At 34.0% G+C, this 19956-nt stretch overlaps 1 protein-coding gene across 1 annotated transcript in view; it reads right to left on the reverse strand.

The window, feature by feature from the left end:
• LOC150104357 (T-box transcription factor TBX20-like) overlaps window positions 1–19956 on the reverse strand; it is a 51555-nt gene that overhangs the window by 9054 nt on the left and 22545 nt on the right. Inside the window, exon 5 of the mRNA XM_090396463.1 lies at window positions 10197–10358. Coding sequence (XP_090252589.1) covers window positions 10197–10358 — 162 coding nt within the window. The remainder of the gene's footprint in view (window positions 1–10196; window positions 10359–19956) is intronic.

The raw sequence follows: 19956 nt of genomic DNA on the forward strand, positions 1-19956 counted from the left end.
AAGAGCTCTAAGGACATACTACGAACAAGAAACACGCACCCAAAATACCATACAAACTTAATGAAACACAATATATTCGCTCAGGCTTCCAGTTCAGCGACGCAAGTAGTATAGCGGCCACTAGTGACAAGATCAAGATAAGATAAGATAAGGAATCGTGACGTGATTGGTTGATGACGTCATTGTGGGCGTGGCTTCATGGGTGTGTAATGTTTGGAATTTTTCTGTGGGCAAGTGTGTCACTAGCTTCAGTTGTTGTGTTTTGGTTCGCGTATGGGATTATGGGTGATGGTAGAGATAAGGATTCGTGTTGTGATTTGTGGTGCACTAGTGACCAGATGAAGATCAAGATAAGATAAGGAATCGTGACGTGAATGTTTGTTGTTATGAGATGTAGATAAGTGACGTCATTTGTTATTTGTAAATAAATGTCGTCATTTGTTATTTGTAAATAAGTGACGTTGTTGTTTTGAATGGAAAAGGGAGATATATTAGAGATAAGGATTCGTGTTGAGATTGGTGGTGCACTAGTGACCAGATCAAGATCAAGATAAGATAAGGAATCGTGACGTGAATGTTTGTTGTTATGAGATGTAGATAAGTGACGTCATTTGTTAGTTGTAAATAAGTGACGTTATTGTTTTGAATGGAAAGGGAGATATATTAGTGTATAAGTAATCGTGTTGTCATTGGTGGACACTTCTGACAAGATCAAGATCAAGATAAGATAAGGAATCGTGACGCGAATGTTTGTTGTTATTGAGTTTGGAATGATAATTTAATTTAACTATATTCTATGTCACTCAAACATACAGTTTTTTTTTCTTCTATAGATGGTTGTACTAATTTTCCAATACATTTTGGGCATTTCTTTCCTGTTAAAGTGTGGGAATTCTTAGAGAAAGTCGTGATGGCTCTCGTATTTCGAGTTTTTCTGAATAATTAATTATATACTTAAAAAACCTGTCCTTAAACACACATACACACACACATATACATATTAGATATAAAATATCGCTAATGTATCCATGTTGATACTCTAATATATACCCTATGATTATTCTTATGGAAAAAAAAAAAAAAAACTATTCAGTATAAGAATTACGCTTACCAAAAACATACGAGCAGTTGTTATGTTTAAGTTAAATGTGACACACATCTGTCATTGTCGTCTGTGGAAATTCTTAGAGTATGTCGTGATGGCGGGTGTGATTAGATTTTTATGAATAATTAATTAATTATATACTGGTGTCACTCAAACATACGGGTTTTTTTTATTTATTTATTTTATTTTTATTTTTTTTTTTTATTTTATATAGATGGTTGTACTAATTTTCCAATACATTTGGGGTATTTGTTTCCTGTTAAAGGGTGGGAATTCTTAGAGTAAGTCGTGATGGCTCTCGTGTTTCGAGCTTTTCTGAATAATTAATTATATACTTAAAGTACCTGTCCTTAAACACACACACACACACACACACACATACACACTAGACATAAAAATTGCTAATGTGTCCATGTTGATACTCTAATATATACCCTATGATTATTCTTATGGGAAAAAAAAAAAAAAACTATTCAGTATTAGAATTACGCTTACCAAACAACATGCGATCAGTTATGTTTAAGTTAAAAAAGTACTTACAGCTTTCCAGATGACTCTTCGAAATTCGATTATTCCAAAATAGTTCAATTTTATAACCACAACACAACACAAACACAAAAACCACAAAGAATGAAATTTCTGTAAATACTGTAACCTGAACTAGTTACTTCGTCCTTTAGATTACGGAGCATAGATGGTGAGGTTTCGTCATTGCAATATCCCCCAGCGAGCGCTTTTCTTCAAAGGGGATGACATGAGTCACAACCGTAAATTGTGAATTTATTTTCCAATTTAGATTACTATCCGAATGGTTCGTTCTCTGTTTAATTCCTTCCCACAGTTGCTCATGCTATGTTTCCTAAGCATGGTAGGAAAGTCTATGCGCCTTTTTGTTTAGGGTAAGTGTAATTTCCTGTTTCGAATTCCGAGTGCTGTTAAGATATGGAATTCTGACAATTGAAATTATTATTTTTTTTTTTTTTTCAAATTGAATGGCTATTTTCTGTATTTTAAAATTCAGTTAACTACATATTATAACCAGAATAACTGAGTAAAATAAATAAATTGTGTGTGAATTACTTCCCCACACTGTTAATTTTCATTAAGCTAGTTTGTAGATAACTGAGTGACTCATTTCCGGTCAGCCAGTCATCGTTCTTTTCATAGCCGTATATAGTGCTTACTTCAAAGGTAAAATATTTCCAGGGTAGTGTATTAGTCAAGCTTTCATGTGAGTAATGTTTACAATAGTGTTAGGTAGCAAAGATTTGTAAATGACCTCATGTGATCTTTGAGACCTAACTTGTTCGCATCACTTCCTATCCTACACATATTGCACTCAAGCTTAATGTTGTGACTAAGAGTTTTCGAGGTGTTACTCTACTGATGGGTAGCAAAGGTTCGTAATTTGACCTTGTCTGATCGATGAGAACTAAATTATTCATTGTCACATGTTGTGATTATTGGTTTTCCATTGGTTCTGATTTTTCCCACACTGTTAGGTTTCATTCATTAACTTTGTTTCTAGATAACGAACAAATAAGACTTTTACTTCAATGAATCAAAAAAAAAAATTCTCTGGTTACTTTGTGGCATGAAATTTCACAAGGAAAAAAAAAAAAAAAAAAAAAAAATGTTATCTTCTTTCTTAAATTTGTATAACACATCTACGACACCCAATTTGTTCATTTAATTTACACATTTTATTGAATGAAATATTATTTACAATTGTATTTACTGAATCTAACAATACAGAAAATAAATAAATTGAAAAATACATCAAAGGTTCTTCCATGGCTGTGGAATTACCATCGTATGGTTTTGACAATGTGATTCTCATCTGAAAGTTAATTTTCATTTGGTGGTTGTTTGTTGGGAATTTATTACTGTAGTACTAAAATTAAGGGTTGCATATTTATATTTTCGAATCCAATACGTATACTTCAGAGAATTATTAAAAGCACAGAATCTTTCGTTATGTTTCCAAAAGCATTTAAAAGTACACATTATGTTTTCACGTTTTGGGCATCCAATTTCATTTAAATCAAGAACAGGCCTCCCTATTAACTTCGTTAATGTTTTTGATTTTTCTCTTCCTTTGGCAAGTAATATATGATATTTGCATGTTGATTCTATCATCCAATCTCTTAGTTTGTCCAAAGCTAGTGAACCAATTTCCCACTTCAGCTGATGGTTATATTTTATTAACCAAGAATTCTGTTTTTTAACTCTTTCAGGTAATTCTTTCCAACTACAAGGTGATTTTGTCACTGCATATCTTACACTAAAACCATCAGAAATACAAATTTCTTTAGGAAATAAATTTGAACTGCTATTCAACAAAAATTGTACATCAATTATCCCAATGATAAGTGAAAATTCGTATTTTTCACCCACTGTCGATTTTTCATAATCGTTTTCCTTCATTCTTCTTCTTCGATTACTTCATATGGCACCACAAATAAATAGTTATTTATTATTATTTCACTGATTATTAGCTCTGATCGTATACTTTATGGTAACTTTCGTTTACAAAATTCTAAACAATTAGAACTTTTCACAAAGAAACTTTCAATGAATTTGTGGCTCACCCATTATTTTTGCATTACCAAACACAAATCACAAAACAGCAGCTGCAGTGGATGAACGATTACCTTAAGTCCAAACTCACTCGACTCTCTGGTATTTCCTTATAGTACTGTTTACACTTACCATCCCCTACCCTGACCGTTCCTTCAAAAATGAACCTTTGCGCAGATGACTCAACGACATGTTTTCACATGCTGTTGGATATACTGTTGGTGTGTTTTTATCTTACTTTGTGTAGGGAAAGGTAAAATTTTGTATATGTGTTATCTGTAGAGTACTAACATTTTCTCTATGCCAAACTTTAAAGAAGTGTTAAAGTCACGTTTTGTTGGTTTAATTAGATGCTTCTCTCTTTCTCTCTCTGTAAAATAACCAAATTCTAACAGTTCGGATTTTCGATTATGTGAACGATTTGTTTTCAGATAACTCAAATAATGTCAATAGATAGCATTAGACAATTTCTAAAATAATCAATACATGGATTTTCGTTTTCAACACTTTTTTTTTTCTTGTCCTGGCATTAATTTCACAGTTGTGATTTTTTAAAATAATTAAACAGAATTGCATTAAGATATAAAGTTGTGGATTTAAATATCAAGATCTAATCAGAATAACTGAGTAAAAATTCACTGTGGAAAAACACAACAACAAAAACACATCTTTGTTCATTTAAGTTTACAAATGCACATTTTATTTTGCTGAAATACTATTTACAAGTATATTCACTGAGAAAAATTCGAAACATGTAATTACCTAAAATATTTCACAATATTTAGTTAGACTCTTAACATTTTCCAAAGAGTTCAATGAATAAAATTTTTGTTACTCACTGTTTCTTGGTTACATTACATCAAAATAGCTGGTCACGCAAAAGAATTTTTAAATCAGATACCATGGTAACCACACTTCCATACGTTTGATATTGTGTCAGTCTGGAAATGACACCATGCCTCGCTAAACATTCTGTGTATTCTTTTGTCAGCAAATATACACAAACAGTTTTTGTAAAATGTTCGTAAATGTCCCAAAATAAAGAATCTTTATCGAATTGGATAAAATCTTGAAAATCTAATTTTACTATTGATGAATTTAAATGTTGAGCGATAATTTTTCCCATTAATCTGACAGATGGTAATTCAGTTTCCAAAAATAGTAAATGATTATCAATGTCGTACATTTTTGTTGAAAATCTCTCAGCTTCTTCACAACTAATAGAAAAAACCTTACTTCCAGCAGCTCCTGTATCATCAAGTATTAGTTCCCCATCTTGGCATTTCAGAATATAACAATCACCGAGGTCCATTTCGTAGTCTACTCTTCTTTGCAAGTAGCCGAGGATATCAGACCACTTCCTGCGTAATTTTTCCCAAGTGGTCCGGGATAAATACATCACAATGTACGTGTCTTCTAAAAAATAATAATCGGTTTCCATCCTTTTAGAGCTAGGTGAAGAGTTTTGTCTCGTGCTATTTTCCTGAAGAAAGAAAATTTCGATGACTTTTGTGGCTCACCCATTATTTTACTTTACTTTACTTTCCTGGATACCAATCACCACAACACAATACGATAACTTCACAGGATGAACGAATTGTCGTAACTGCAAAGACACTTGACTCGTTTATTTTTCCTTATAGTACTGTTTACCTGACCCTTAACCCTGACCGTTCCTTCCAAAATGAAACTTTTGCACAGATGATTCACGGACATGTTTCTACATGGTGTTGGATAAACCATGACGACAATGACGGATGTGTGTCACCCTGGGAAAATTCCAAGATATCTTATCTCAAAAACATCACCCACAATTCCATAGCCAAACAAAACATGACAACAATGTCGTTATGTGTTTGGATATTTCTGGGGAACATATGTCTCTCATACTGTGATATCACAGAGGGTGACAGATGTCTTCCCTGCAAAGCTCCCCCAACCTAACCCCATCACCCTAGTCTCACACCATCCCCTCTCCTCCAGAAGATGTCTGCTCAGCCTAGTGGAGATGAGTGAGCTCATCGATTGCGGATATCTTTTAGTGATGTCACCTCCAATTGATACTGATAACTTTTTTGGGAAAAAAAAAAAAAAATTTAAAAAACTGGTTTTTTATGATAACTTTTTAGGAAAAAAACGCGTTTTTTATGAAAACTTTTTTGGAAAAAAATAAAAAAACGCGTTTTTTTTTATTTTTATTTTCATGTGAGTAAACATTACTCACATGAAAGCTTGACTAATACACTACCCTGGAAATATTTTACCTTTGAAGTAAGCGCTATATACGGCTATGAAAAGAACGATGACTGGCTGACCGGAAATGAGTCACTCAGTTATCTACAAACTAGCTTAATGAAAATTAACAGTGTGGGGAAGTAATTCACACACAATTTATTTATTTTACTCAGTTATTCTGGTTATAATATATAGTTAACTGAATTTTAAAATACAGAAAATAGCCATTCAATTTGAAAAAAAAAAAAAATAATAATTTCAATTGTCAGAATTCCATACCTTAAGAGCACTCGGAATTCGAAACAGGAAATTACACTTACCCTAAACAAAAAGGCGCATAGACTTTCTTACCATGCTTAGGAAACATAGCATGAGCAACTGTGGGAAGGAATTAAACAGAGAACGAACCATTCGGATAGTAATCTAAATTGGAAAATAAATTCACAATTTACGGTTGTGACTCATGTCATCCCCTTTGAAGAAAAGCGCTCGCTGGGGGATATTGCAATGACGAAACCTCACCATCTACGCTCCGTAATCTAAAGGACGAAGTAACTAGTTCAGGTTACAGTATTTACAGAAATTTCATTCTTTGTGGTTTTTGTGTTTGTGTTGTGTTGTGGATATAAAATTGAACTATTTTGGAATAATCGAATTTCGAAGAGTCATCTGGAAAGCTGTAAGTACTTTTTTAACTTAAACATAACTGATCGCATGTTGTTTGGTAAGCGTAATTCTAATACTGAATAGTTTTTTTTTTTTTTTTTTTTCCCATAAGAATAATCATAGGGTATATATTAGAGTATCAACATGGACACATTAGCAATTTTTATGTCTAGTGTGTGTGTGTGTGTTTAAGGACAGGTACTTTAAGTATATAATTAATTATTCAGAAAAGCTCGAAACACGAGAGCCATCACGACTTACTCTAAGAATTCCCACCCTTTAACAGGAAACAAATACCCCAAATGTATTGGAAAATTAGTACAACCATCTATATAAAATAAAAAAAAATAAAATAAAAAAAAAAATAAATAAAAAAAAACCGTATGTTTGAGTGACACCAGTATATAATTAATTAATTATTCATAAAAATCTAATCACACCCGCCATCACGACATACTCTAAGAATTTCCACAGACGACAATGACAGATGTGTGTCACATTTAACTTAAACATAACAACTGCTCGTATGTTTTTGGTAAGCGTAATTCTAATACTGAATAGTTTTTTTTTTTCTTTTCCATAAGAATAATCATAGGGTATATATTAGAGTATCAACATGGATACATTAGCGATATTTTATATCTAATATGTATATGTGTGTGTGTATGTGTGTTTAAGGACAGGTTTTTTAAGTATATAATTAATTATTCAGAAAAACTCGAAATACGAGAGCCATCACGACTTTCTCTAAGAATTCCCACACTTTAACAGGAAAGAAATGCCCAAAATGTATTGGAAAATTAGTACAACCATCTATAGAAGAAAAAAAAACTGTATGTTTGAGTGACATAGAATATAGTTAAATTAAATTATCATTCCAAACTCAATAACAACAAACATTCGCGTCACGATTCCTTATCTTATCTTGATCTTGATCTTGTCAGAAGTGTCCACCAATGACAACACGATTACTTATACACTAATATATCTCCCTTTCCATTCAAAACAATAACGTCACTTATTTACAACTAACAAATGACGTCACTTATCTACATCTCATAACAACAAACATTCACGTCACGATTCCTTATCTTATCTTGATCTTGATCTGGTCACTAGTGCACCACCAATCACAACACGAATCCTTATCTCTAATATATCTCCCTTTTCCATTCAAAACAACAACGTCACTTATTGACAAATAACAAATGACGACATTTATTTACAAATAACAAATGACGTCACTTATCTACATCTCATAACAACAAACATTCACGTCACGATTCCTTATCTTATCTTGATCTTCATCTGGTCACTAGTGCACCACAAATCACAACACGAATCCTTATCTCTACCATCACCCATAATCCCATACGCGAACCAAAACACAACAACTGAAGCCAGTGACACACTTGCCCACAGAAAAATTCCAAACATTACACACCCATGAAGCCACGCCCACAATGACGTCATCAACCAATCACGTCACGATTCCTTATCTTATCTTGATCTTGATCTTGTCACTAGTGGCCGCTATACTACTGATGCATCAGTACATTCCAATTTATTGTGTGTGTGTGTGGGGGGGGGGTGCGTGCGTGTGCGTGTGAGTTATACACGCACACGCACACGCACGTATTCCGTAGCATCCTAACATAGCAAAAAAAAAAAAACAATACATAATAACCAACTGGTGTCATCCTCAGATAAGCTTACATTTAAGCTTCGAGGATGAAAGGAAAAAAAAAATTAGTTCTCATCCAAGATGTATCATATGTAACGAAATGCATGTAATGTACGTATCACAAGAAAACCAATGTATGTATTATATGTAAACCAATGTACGTAATGTAAATATCACATGTAAACAAATGTAAGTAACGTATCATATGTAAACAAATGAATGTAATGTATATAATAATTGTAACAAATGTATGTAATGTATATAATAACTGTAACAAATGTATGCAATGTAAAAAAAAAAATTATCTTAAAAGTAAATCATGAGTTTACACCGTATGTTTGTGAAAATAAGGACACATAATATGCAGATTGCATATGTGTAAATATTGTTGTATAATCACACCTTTTCAAACTTGAAAAAAAAAATAGTAAACCACAACATGTAATATTATACAACTTATGTAACTCTGAACAATATAATTGTAAATTATTATTATGATTGTTATATAAAAAAAAACCGTTATCATCATTACAATTTAAATCTCATTATATGTAGCACAAAGTGCTGAACCTTGTAAAATAATATACTGAATAGATGATCATTGTACATATGTAAATATTTGAAAGAACAATAAAAAGAAAAAAAAAATATTATTATTATTATTACCAATCTATATCACGGAACACTGGACTCCATAGTTCAAAAATCTTCTATACCAAGCAAGGAAGACAAAAACAGAGAAAAACTACAAGTTCCTGTGGACAAAGAATTCCCAGATATTTTTGAGAAAGAATGAAAACACTCGAGTATACATAATTACAAGTGAATCCGACTTACACAGCCTACCAATATAAACCACTAACTTTTCACATCCTTAAGAATAAGATTACAACTAATTTAAAAACTATATAATGGAGTTCTCAAACATAGGCGAACATATCCAGTCAGACAACATAAACTTCAAGGTATTTGACTCTTTGAAGAAATGGTCAGACAACAAACTTCACTATCATACACACACAAACATAAGAAGTATAAGAAAACACTGGCTTACATTGATAACACTGCTCAACTACACCTTGACAAACATAGATGCGCTAATATTGACCGAAATTGCAATAAACGACACAGAAATTTACGCATATAACATTAGTAATTACCAAACCTACAACTTATGTAGACCAAACAAAAGTGGCATTTATCAAAGAAAAATACAATGTGACAGAAAAAAAAACTCACTTCGAACATGCGGAAACACTAATTTTGGAAATCACAAATAGCCACAATAGTATCAAATCTACGTGTTTTAACTTTCTTGGTAGGTTGTTGAATTGCGTAGGTATCTGATGTGATCTCACAAAATAACCGTATGAGTTGTTGAAGGGTGTGGGGATATAGAGAGTTGTTGTAGGTCGTGTTCTACAATATGTGTCTCTGTTTTTGCGAATGGTGATGTTGAAGTAATTCCTTGTTAATGTCATGTAGTGTTTCAGGTTTTTAATGTTCAGAATTCTGTGTGTCGCCATGTGCTTGTCGGATATTGGTTGTTGCGTGTAAGGTGTCCAGATCGCTGTTGACACGATTTTCCTGTATAATGTTTCTAATTTTGTTAGGTGGCTGTTTGATGTGTTTGCATAGACTGTTATTTCGTATCTGAGTAGGGATTCGCAGATACCGTGATATAGGAGTATATCAGACTTAATAATAATAATAATAATAATTTTTAGTGATCTCTAAAATATTTACATATATAGAGCTAAAACGGCCTCGCCTTATCCTTATACGGAACAAAGAGGTGTTAGTGTTTATTATTATTTTTTTTTTGATAAATGTGGACTGCAAACAACAACAACAATAATAATGTGTTTATTTTAATTATTTCTATTTGCACATGTCTAAAGTTTAAATGAATACAACAGGACTCACCTCTCTGCTCTGATACGCAGTTACACCTATAAATTGAGTTTGAGGAAATACAAAAGTATAAGCACGCTCTTCATCTGGTAACAATCCAAGTCCTGTGTCATCAGTACCAATTTGTTGAATGTGAATTCGAGGCTGGTACTTTTGAAGAGAATGCAATGCTACCTGAATCAGGACATGTGAAATGAGAAATTATTTCTCAAAGCAATGAAATAAAAACTAATATATTTGAACACTTATTATATTGCAGAAATTTATGTTATTGATAAAACAGCAAATGTGAATGAACAATAATTTGATCACAGTTGATAAATCCTTTTTCTACAAGTAACAATAGCCGGTCGGTCACAACTAACTGCTGTTTTATAGACTGGCAACTTTATTATTATTTTATTTTTCATTTTAGTAATTTAAGTACAGAGATCATAAATAATATTTTGATACACATAAAATAGGATCAGATTTGATCAAATAAATGCTTTTAATCTCATGTTTTAAGACAGAGACAGATTTCTTTTTATCAATAAATAATCTGACAATACAGACAAAAGTAAATGGCTGCCAGTTTGACACGGCATCACTTTATATTTTACAAGGTTAAAAAATGTTAGTTAAAACGTATATTTATATTTATAAAAAATTAACGTACTCTGCATTGTATTTAATTCTTTATTTTACATATGGATTTATTTACATATGGACCTATTTACATATGGATTGGCACGAATGTGCATAGATTTCCCTGTACAATGCAGTAATAAACACAGTTCAATAATAATAATAATAATAATAATAATAATAATAATAATAATAATAATAATAATAATGGAATGAGTTTATATTTATATACATAATTTGGAAAGTCTGTATAGCTCAGTGGATGTGGCGTTTGCATACCACAGCGCTTGACTGCACGAAAGAAGACTTCGTTTCAAGTCTAGACGGCGAATACAGGAAATGTTTCTAAACCTTTTTTCGACTGGTTCCCGAGTTAGTCGATCTCTGTCACAGCCAATCGTTTTTTTTTTTCCTCTGCCGGAAACTCGGGTTTTTTAGTCCTGTAAACTCAAGAAAATCGACCGTAGAACCCACACTATTTCAGACGGTGGTGCACTTAGGATTCAATCTTTGGGGGGGGGCGGGTGAGTTGAGTATACGATTTGAGAATACACACTACGCATCGCATATGATCTATGACTGAGCATCTGCAATGATCGCCAATACATGATACCCGTGATCTCCTCTGGCCCAGCTCGGGCAAACGAAGTAGCGCTCGGTCCGCTCGAGCACTACTTCGTTTGCGTTGTGTTCACAGTGGCCGTGATTCCTGAGAGCTATAGAGTATTCCCATCTTATGTGACCGCTAATTCATAAGTAGTATAGAAATAAAAGACACGACACAACATAAATAATAAAAAAAAGACTTTTAATTAGGAAAAGATTTTTGTAAATTTTGTAGTGTTTTTTCCCCCTTTTTGGGGGATGCCATGGCCCCTTGTTGTGTCGTCTCTTCACTGTGTGTCACTTAATTAGTGATAGCCTTGGACCAGCTATCTCTGAATGGGAACCAGTTAAGATTGAACTGCCCACTCAGTCTCCAAAAGTTAGATAAAGCAAAAACTGTCTCGCCTACTCCCTATAAGGGAATAAAAGACATTAGCTGATTTTTTTTTCTGCATAATTTTTCTGCATCTTGTCTTTTGTGTTTTTCTTCCAATGTGTTTTTTATATATTGTGTATTTAATACAAATATTTTACTCCTCTACAAAAATTCAGTATACAAGTTCTGAGTATATTCTGTTTGATATACTCGTATTTGTTTGCTTGGATGGCATTTCTGCTTTTTTCTTCGAAGCTTCTGCAGAGCTTATCTGAGAAAGATAATAGATGGTGGTGATTTCATGTTTTGTTTCAGTACCAGTCGTGAGCAAGGTGACGACTTCATGAGCACGGTTTAGCCTTTTTTGAAGGCGGCGGGGGGGGGGTTGGATTTGGATATGGTGTGCTTGTTTGAGAGGAATTCATTACAGGTGCGTGCATGTACGTGTGCGTGCACTATTTCCCTCTGATTTTCAGTCTCGCTATAATATCTATATAGTGTCTGTTTAAGATCTCTGTAGGTTCCTAGGTATCTGTCAGCGAATGGCAATTTGTTCATCATGTCAAATATGTAGAAGCTTCGGGTGGTTTTTCTGTAGAGATTATTATACTTATATGTTATGTTGTTTATTGACTGTGATCTCGTTACCTGATATACTGTTCTGGTTACTGTGTAGGTTGGACTGAAATAATGTTTTAACATGAGTGTGTAGTTGAATAAGTGTTTCAGCTTAACTATTTTGTGTTCTTTCCTTGCTGCCCGGATTAGTGTGGGCTGTTCTCTTTGTTCCCGGAATATCAGTTTCATCATTTTATTTTGCAACGACTGTAATCTGTTAAGTTTGTAGTCTGTGCAGAATACGTATCATGTAATTGCGGATCTTAAAATGTTTTCGCATAACGCTTTATAAATAAGTATTTTTATGTGTGTGGGAGCAATATCTTTTAATCGATATAGTTTGCTTGCTATTATCCTCAGTTTGTTTTGTAAGTAGTTTGTATGGCTGTTCCAACTTTGATCAGCATCGAAGTAAAGTCCGAGATAACGTGCTCTTTTCACCTGTGTCACCTGTGTGATGGTTGTAGTTTTAGGATCAACGCTTTGTGTATGGAGATGTTGGACTGTGAGATATTTAGTTTCTATGGCTAGGGTCTAAAAATAATGGGGGAAGATAATAAAAATAATATATATATATATATATATATATATATATATATTATTTTTATTATCTTCCCCCATTATTTTTAGTGACATCTTCTAATGGAAGATGTCACTAAAAATAATGGGGGAAGATAACTAATATCGTGTTTGTATATGTTAAACAGAATGGTAGAAAGAACAACTCCTTGTGATATTTCACCGGTTACCGGGTACCTCTTTGCTATGCGCTGATCCTATTCATGTAATATGCTTTGTGTTTTTCATGTTTTGAACCACTTGATTAGACGATCTCCGATTTTGATATGTGTTAATTTGTCAAACGCTTTTTTAGTTCAATGAAAATGACTAATACTATTCAGTTTTTATCTAATGCAGCGTTTATTAGGTCTGTGAAATCTCCCAGGAGTGTTGCTGTTCCTTTATTTTTTTGAAGGCCATATTCTGTTTTTGGGATGATTTGGAATTTCTAAATGTATGTGGAGAGTTTGCGATGCGCAATGCGCTCCATGATTTGGTTGATTATGGAAAATGTGGTGATTAGTCTGTAATTACTTACAATGTTTCTTTTTCCATGTTTATGTATGGGAGTGATTAATGTAGTCATTAGTGTTTCAGATGTGGCCCCGTTTCGAATATTTTATTTAACAGTTTTAGTATAACTGGACATAGCTTAGTTGAATGTTTTTTGATGTGTTTTAGTCTGATTCCGTTTATTACTGTTGCTTTGTTAGGATTAATTTGATGAACTGCGAGTGACAGTACTTCTTTTGTTACTGTGGGGAACAACATTGATTGGCTTGCTTATGGTCCTAGTGGAGAATGTTTCTTTGTGAAAAGTGAATGTTTCCTGCATTTTTTGAACAGAGTTCTTGAAGTGTTGACTAAAGTTGTTTGACAACCGTTTGAAGGATTTGGGCTCGCAAGCAAAGCTGTGTTTCATTGTTTTTGAGGCAGTGGTTTTGCGTGTATTGTTCTGTGAAATCTTGATACTTGTGGATGTATATACTGTATGTCTACAGTATGTACATCTTTATGTATCACAACGACTTTATGTCGTTCTGAGCTGTTGTTAATTTGTTTCTATAATAGTTTCTTTTTTGCAGTTCTAATCTGTGTTGTTAAGAGATTCCGTTTTCTTTTGTATTCAGCTTGTAAAGCGATATTGTTAGATTACTTCTTAAGTTGTTAACATAGGGCATATTTTCTTTGTATGTCTACTAATATGTTATCGGTTATCTATGGATTCCGTCTGGTTTGGGAGAGTATTTTAATTTTTATTAATGCCTCGTTATATATTTTATTAAATGTAAGTTTAAGATTATTATATAGATCGTCAGCAGAGTCTAAAAATGATATCTGCATCCAGTCTGTTTTTCTCATTTCGTCGTTTACTATAGTTTCGTTTAGGATGCTATTATACTGTTTGTAGTCGCAGTGAGTTTTAAGGGTCTTCCAGTTTGCACGTTATGACGGCTGCTGCATAGCTGCTTGGGGGAGGGGGGGGTTGTATATTTATGTGGTCAATACAGGTTGGGATGATTGTATTTTCGACTATCTCTTTTCGTGTATATAACTGTATGGATGGGGTTATGTTATATGCTGATAAGCGGCCTAGGTATTGTGCTGTGTTGTTATTTATGTTCAAAATGTTTATATTAATGTCACCTATCATTATCAGGTATTCTGAGTCACCTTCTTCTGTGGCAGAAAGCCATCGGTTTAATTCATTTAGAAATTTTCTGGTGCTTAAATTGATTGTCTGTATATTGCGTTTAATAGCAAGGAGTTTTCTTTGATATTTTAAACTTTGATGCATATATATTCCACAAATTCTAATTTATAATTTATTTCTATTACTTCCAATTTATGTTTGCTAATTATTATTAAACCACCGCCTCGTTTACTTTGTCTGCAGTGTTTGTGTTATTGAAATTTGATATTTGGTAGATGGTTGCCTCATCGTTTGTTGTGGATACTTCTGTTAGTATTAAAATATCAATTGGTAGAGCTTCTGCTACTAATGGCTCAGTTAAGTAAGTTTGAGCGCGGTTAGTGGTGGGATGGGTTCAATCGTTCACTGCTGTTGGCACACTCTCCCTCGATGAGTCTTTGGACTCCCTGGAGGTGTCAAATAATAATAATAATAATAATATCATCCTCCAGAAAAACTTGCAGTCAGCCAGTATTTTTGAATGCTCCTGATGTTGATATGAAGAATAGATAGTCCTGTTTTTGTAGTAGTTCGGTTGTTTTCATTCTGTTATTGAGTTTAGAATATGGCAACTGTCATGTTCCAGGGTGATTAGATCTGCTTGGTGGTGGCATTAATGAGGTTGGTATGTTGCAGTGGCGTTGCGTGCCCATTTCGGTTGGGTGTGCTGTCGTGTGTGTGTTATGCAACCCGTGCTACAAATTTCACGTCAATTTGACCGTATGCATGGGTGTCCACAGAAAATTTTCCAGGGGGGGGGGGAAGCTTGGAGACAAATAATTACATCAATACATTTTTATAATATTTGATGTAATTAAATAATTACATCAATTATTTTAGCATTTAGCATTTCTAATGTAATTATTTGTTGATGCAAACTATAAATACATTTTTTTAATTTTACATCGATTTTAATGATCTTTAATTATTGGTGAAAAACTATTCGGAATTAATACAGTTTTTAGCAAAATTTCATACAGAAAAAATTCACGGCATATTTTATTAAAAATCAACTAATTAATTAACCACAAAATCCTAAATTAACTTATTTCAGTATAAAAGAAAAAAAAAATAAAACTAACAAGTAAAATAATATTAATTTACATACACTTACCTTTTAAAAATGCATTTTTCTGTTTAACACTTTCATTGCCAAGCTGAAAATTGGAATTTCGTGTGGTGGCCAATTTTTTTTAATTTTTTTATTTAGTTAGCGACGTCCACGCGATAACTCGTGAACGGCCGTTTGGTGAGAACTCGCATCGCGCGATATCGCGTGATTGGCAATGAACATGTTAAATTTGTTTCACTATAAATTTACAAATCACACTTCACTGAGTGACTCTAGACACAGAGGACAAACGAACTGGTCGCTGTTCATAACAGCAATGAAATTTTTTTTGACAAATCAGAAAAAGATGAACCGACTACCCTGCCTTGAGCCAAAGCAGGCCAGCCCATAATAAAATTTTAAAATGAAAAAGCATCCCATGTTCGAGGGTGTAAGGTTACATATCACAATCACTTTTACGATTATAATCTGTGGAATTTTTTACTAGATCCTGGGGGAGTGCTTCGTTTTCCCCTCTGCAGATGCACATGACCGTATGATTGCATTTTTATCGATGTATGAAAGTTTTGAGAGTGCATAGCGTATAATATGGCGTTAAGTATTCGGACATTGGGGAGTATTATCGTGAATGCCATTCAGATCCTTGGCTACTGTTTTTTTAATCCTGCTAACTTTTATGTAGTTAACGTTTGTCAGGCTGTTAGTGAGTTGCACCATGATGGAGAGCTTGGGGAAAACCTTCTCTTTTCCTTGTTTGAGGCAATCGATGAACCAAGAGAGCCAATTTTCTGGCTTACTTTAATTACTGTGTCTTTTAAATGTTCAGCAGCAATTTTTGGGAGGATGAGGAGATCATTGAGGAGATCATTTTTATACTGTTGTTAGTTTAGGAGTTTGTAATGTTATTTTAAAGGATTTAGTTTTTCCATAATTCTGTTGTCTTTAATTAAGTTATGCCATCTCTCCCTTAACACATTTATGCTGTTTTTAATTTTTCTAACGGGCTGCAACACATCTTCTACTGAACTGTTATTAAATTTAATAATTTCAGTAATTTGTGCAGTATGTTTTTCGAATAGTTCTCCAACAAATATGATTAAACAGTCTTTTTGGTATTGTAATCTGTTTTCTAGTAATGCATTAAAAGTGGACTCACTTGATTTCTATTGTTGTGCTCCTTGTTTTTCATTTCTTGTGCTGTTGTTTGCTACATTTCCTGCTGGAGACAATATTCCTTTGTTTTCTCTACAGTGTGGGCACTTCCACTTGTCATGCTTCGCATTCGATTTTCGCAGCCAAGTGGCCTCGGACAATCTCAAGCATAGAAAATGCATGTCTCTGGAAGTTCCTGCATGTTATGTGGTTTTCTTCCCTGTTAATTAAGTGTTCTGGCATTTATAGCACTTCATTATTCTGGTTTTGGCGATCCTGGCATGTCTGCTAAAATGGCGACTTCCTTTGTATTCCTGTCACATGGTTGATTGCTGTATGGTTCAAGCTTTGAAAACTTATAAGTTACTTATTCTTAACAGATACCTACACTTTTTACATCAATCTGTTTGGCTTAATGAATAGAATGCATTGATGCACTTTGAATTTTTAATACACAAGTAAAAACTCTACTTTACAACTTAAAATAATGGAGCATCGAAATAGTGTGCGGGCTACCACTTACTGCTGAAGCATTTTAAAAATTATAATAATAATCCGATCCACGGGACACCTCTTTAGCATGGTGGAGTGACTTGCACATTCCGAGGGTGCTAAGGGATATGCTGGTGATAGCACAGCTACCAGCAGGACCTTCCAGTCTTGGCCTTAGAAGAAGAGCTAGACTAAGTGTGCCTTGCCTCAACCCCATTTTAAATGATTAATTCGTAGAAGAAAGGAGTCATACATACTGGATCGGTCATTGCCCAGGTCAAAAGGATCATGTTTGGTGCTACAGCTCCTGGGCATCAGCCAATAAATGATTACAGCGCTCAGATTCTTTTGCTAGGCAGCCATTATACAGAACCGAAATGCGGCTGGAACAATTAAAACGAATGAAATGAATTTTGTCCGAAAAGACGATGATTATGCAAGTTTATTATGATCAAATCCAGCATCAAAAAGATACCAAAAGTGAATGTATGAAATTTGGAAAAATAAATTTTCTGATACAAGAGTCACTGAGCGCCGATTAATGTACAAACAAAGATTTATTGTAAGAAACAAATTTTTCAGTGATGCTGAACTTGAATAATTGCAAAGAGAGATTGCCGTGGATTCACAGCAAGAACATCAGCTGGCTGCAAGACCTATGGAAGAAACACTTCAGGTAAAGTTCTTGAATACAGATAATCCAAATCATTATTTACTAGCAGGATCACTTAATGCTACACAACAAGAACTGAGATGCATTATTGTACAACAAATGCAGAGCACCAGACCTAGACAGTGACTGTTGACAATGAAACAAAGCCAAAGACAAGATCTAGCTGTAATATTGAACATCAGCTTGATAATAGAAACATTTTCTACAAAAACAGCGGTTGGTTTTTGTTCTGCAGTTGTGGTTACAAGAGAAGTTGGTTATACAAGGTAACCAAGATTAGCCCCATAATGAAAATTACGTTTAGAATAAAAGAAAATAAAGAAACTTTCAACAGATGTTAGAAATTTGAAAAATTTAAAACAAGGTAAACTTAAACAAATGATCAAGAGCAGACTGGTGAAATGATATAATCTTGAAACAAAATGGATAACAAAAATATCAGAAGAATTAAAACAAAGAATTTTGGCCACAGATAAAAATATCATTCACTAGAACAGTGTACGAAAATAAATAAATAAAGGCAAAACATTCATTTCATAATTGATCAGCATGAGTTTTACCAAAATATTGATGGGAAATCCAAACACAATATTTAACACTTGAACTGAAGGGTGGCTGCTATAATTAGTGATGGACATGGACCAGCTATCTCTGATTGGCTACCGGTGGAGATTGAACTGCCCACTCAGTCTCCAAAAGCTAAATAGGGTATAAAGGCCTCGCCTTCTCCCTATAAGGGAATAAAAGGCGTTAGCTGATTTTTTTTTTTTTTTGATTGCCAGACATCACTCTAGTCGAGCCACAATGTAAGGAGACGGTAGACTAGAAGAAAAAGTAGCTGAAGAATAACCTTATAATATTATTATTATTACATCACACCTCCAGAGAGTCCAAGGACTCATCGAGAGAGGGCATCTACTCTACAGGTCTCTCCACCACTCAATCCACCAACTACAACGAACCGAAACTACACCAATGCCGTCTACCGCACACCAACGCCACTACTATTATTTTCACAGACAATCACAAACATCCATGCCCACGGCGGGATTCGAACACTCAGCCTTTTGGCTGGAAAGCAGATATGCCAACCACTCGGCCAACCAGATTGGCAGTGGATATGGAGATTGAAACTCAACAACTTTTGCAAGAAAACAACAAACAGTTCGAATTGTCATAGGAGACCCTAAGTGGAACACCGAGAACAGTAATGAAACATCTGGAAAAGTTGAGCCTCCCAGATATAAAACTATCTCAACACCAGAAAACGGCATCAGATGATATCTAATCGATTCCCAAGCCTTTGGATAAGGTCTGAATTGAACTCCTTTGCCAGTCATAGTTTTCATTTAGGCTGTTTTATGTTTGTTTCACAGGTTGACAAACACATTGATATTGACTGATGAGAATAAGCTCAAATGAGAAATTAATGAAGTATTTTTACATATGTTTCGCACAATGCGTCACGTCTATTATAATGATGGCGAATTTTTTATATGAGGTATATTAAACTCAAAAAATAGGAGAATCTTTTGTAGCTAGTGTGCCAAGCAGTATATATTATTATTATTATTATTATTATTATTATTATTATTATTATTATTATCAACATTTGACCTCCATGGAGTCAGAGACTCATCATGGGAAGTACTCACTATTGCATACAATGCTCATCCAACCACATCTGATTCAATGTGGCCACATCCACAACACATTTAGGCAATGCATTCCACTCACCAACCACCCTCCTTGCAAAAAATCTGCTTCTCACTCCTTTGCTCACATCCTCCTTATACAGTTTCCAGCAGTGGCCTCTTGTTCTACTCCCCCTCTCCCATTCTATGTAAAATCTTTTCCATGTCTGTCTGATAACAACCCCTGACCAGCTTATATGTCTCAATC

The sequence above is a fragment of the Typopeltis vanoorti genome, chromosome 8, assembly GCF_054136105.1.
Source record: "Typopeltis vanoorti isolate ZY-2024b chromosome 8, IOZ_Tvanoo_1.0, whole genome shotgun sequence".
NCBI lineage: Eukaryota > Metazoa > Arthropoda > Arachnida > Uropygi > Thelyphonidae > Typopeltis > Typopeltis vanoorti.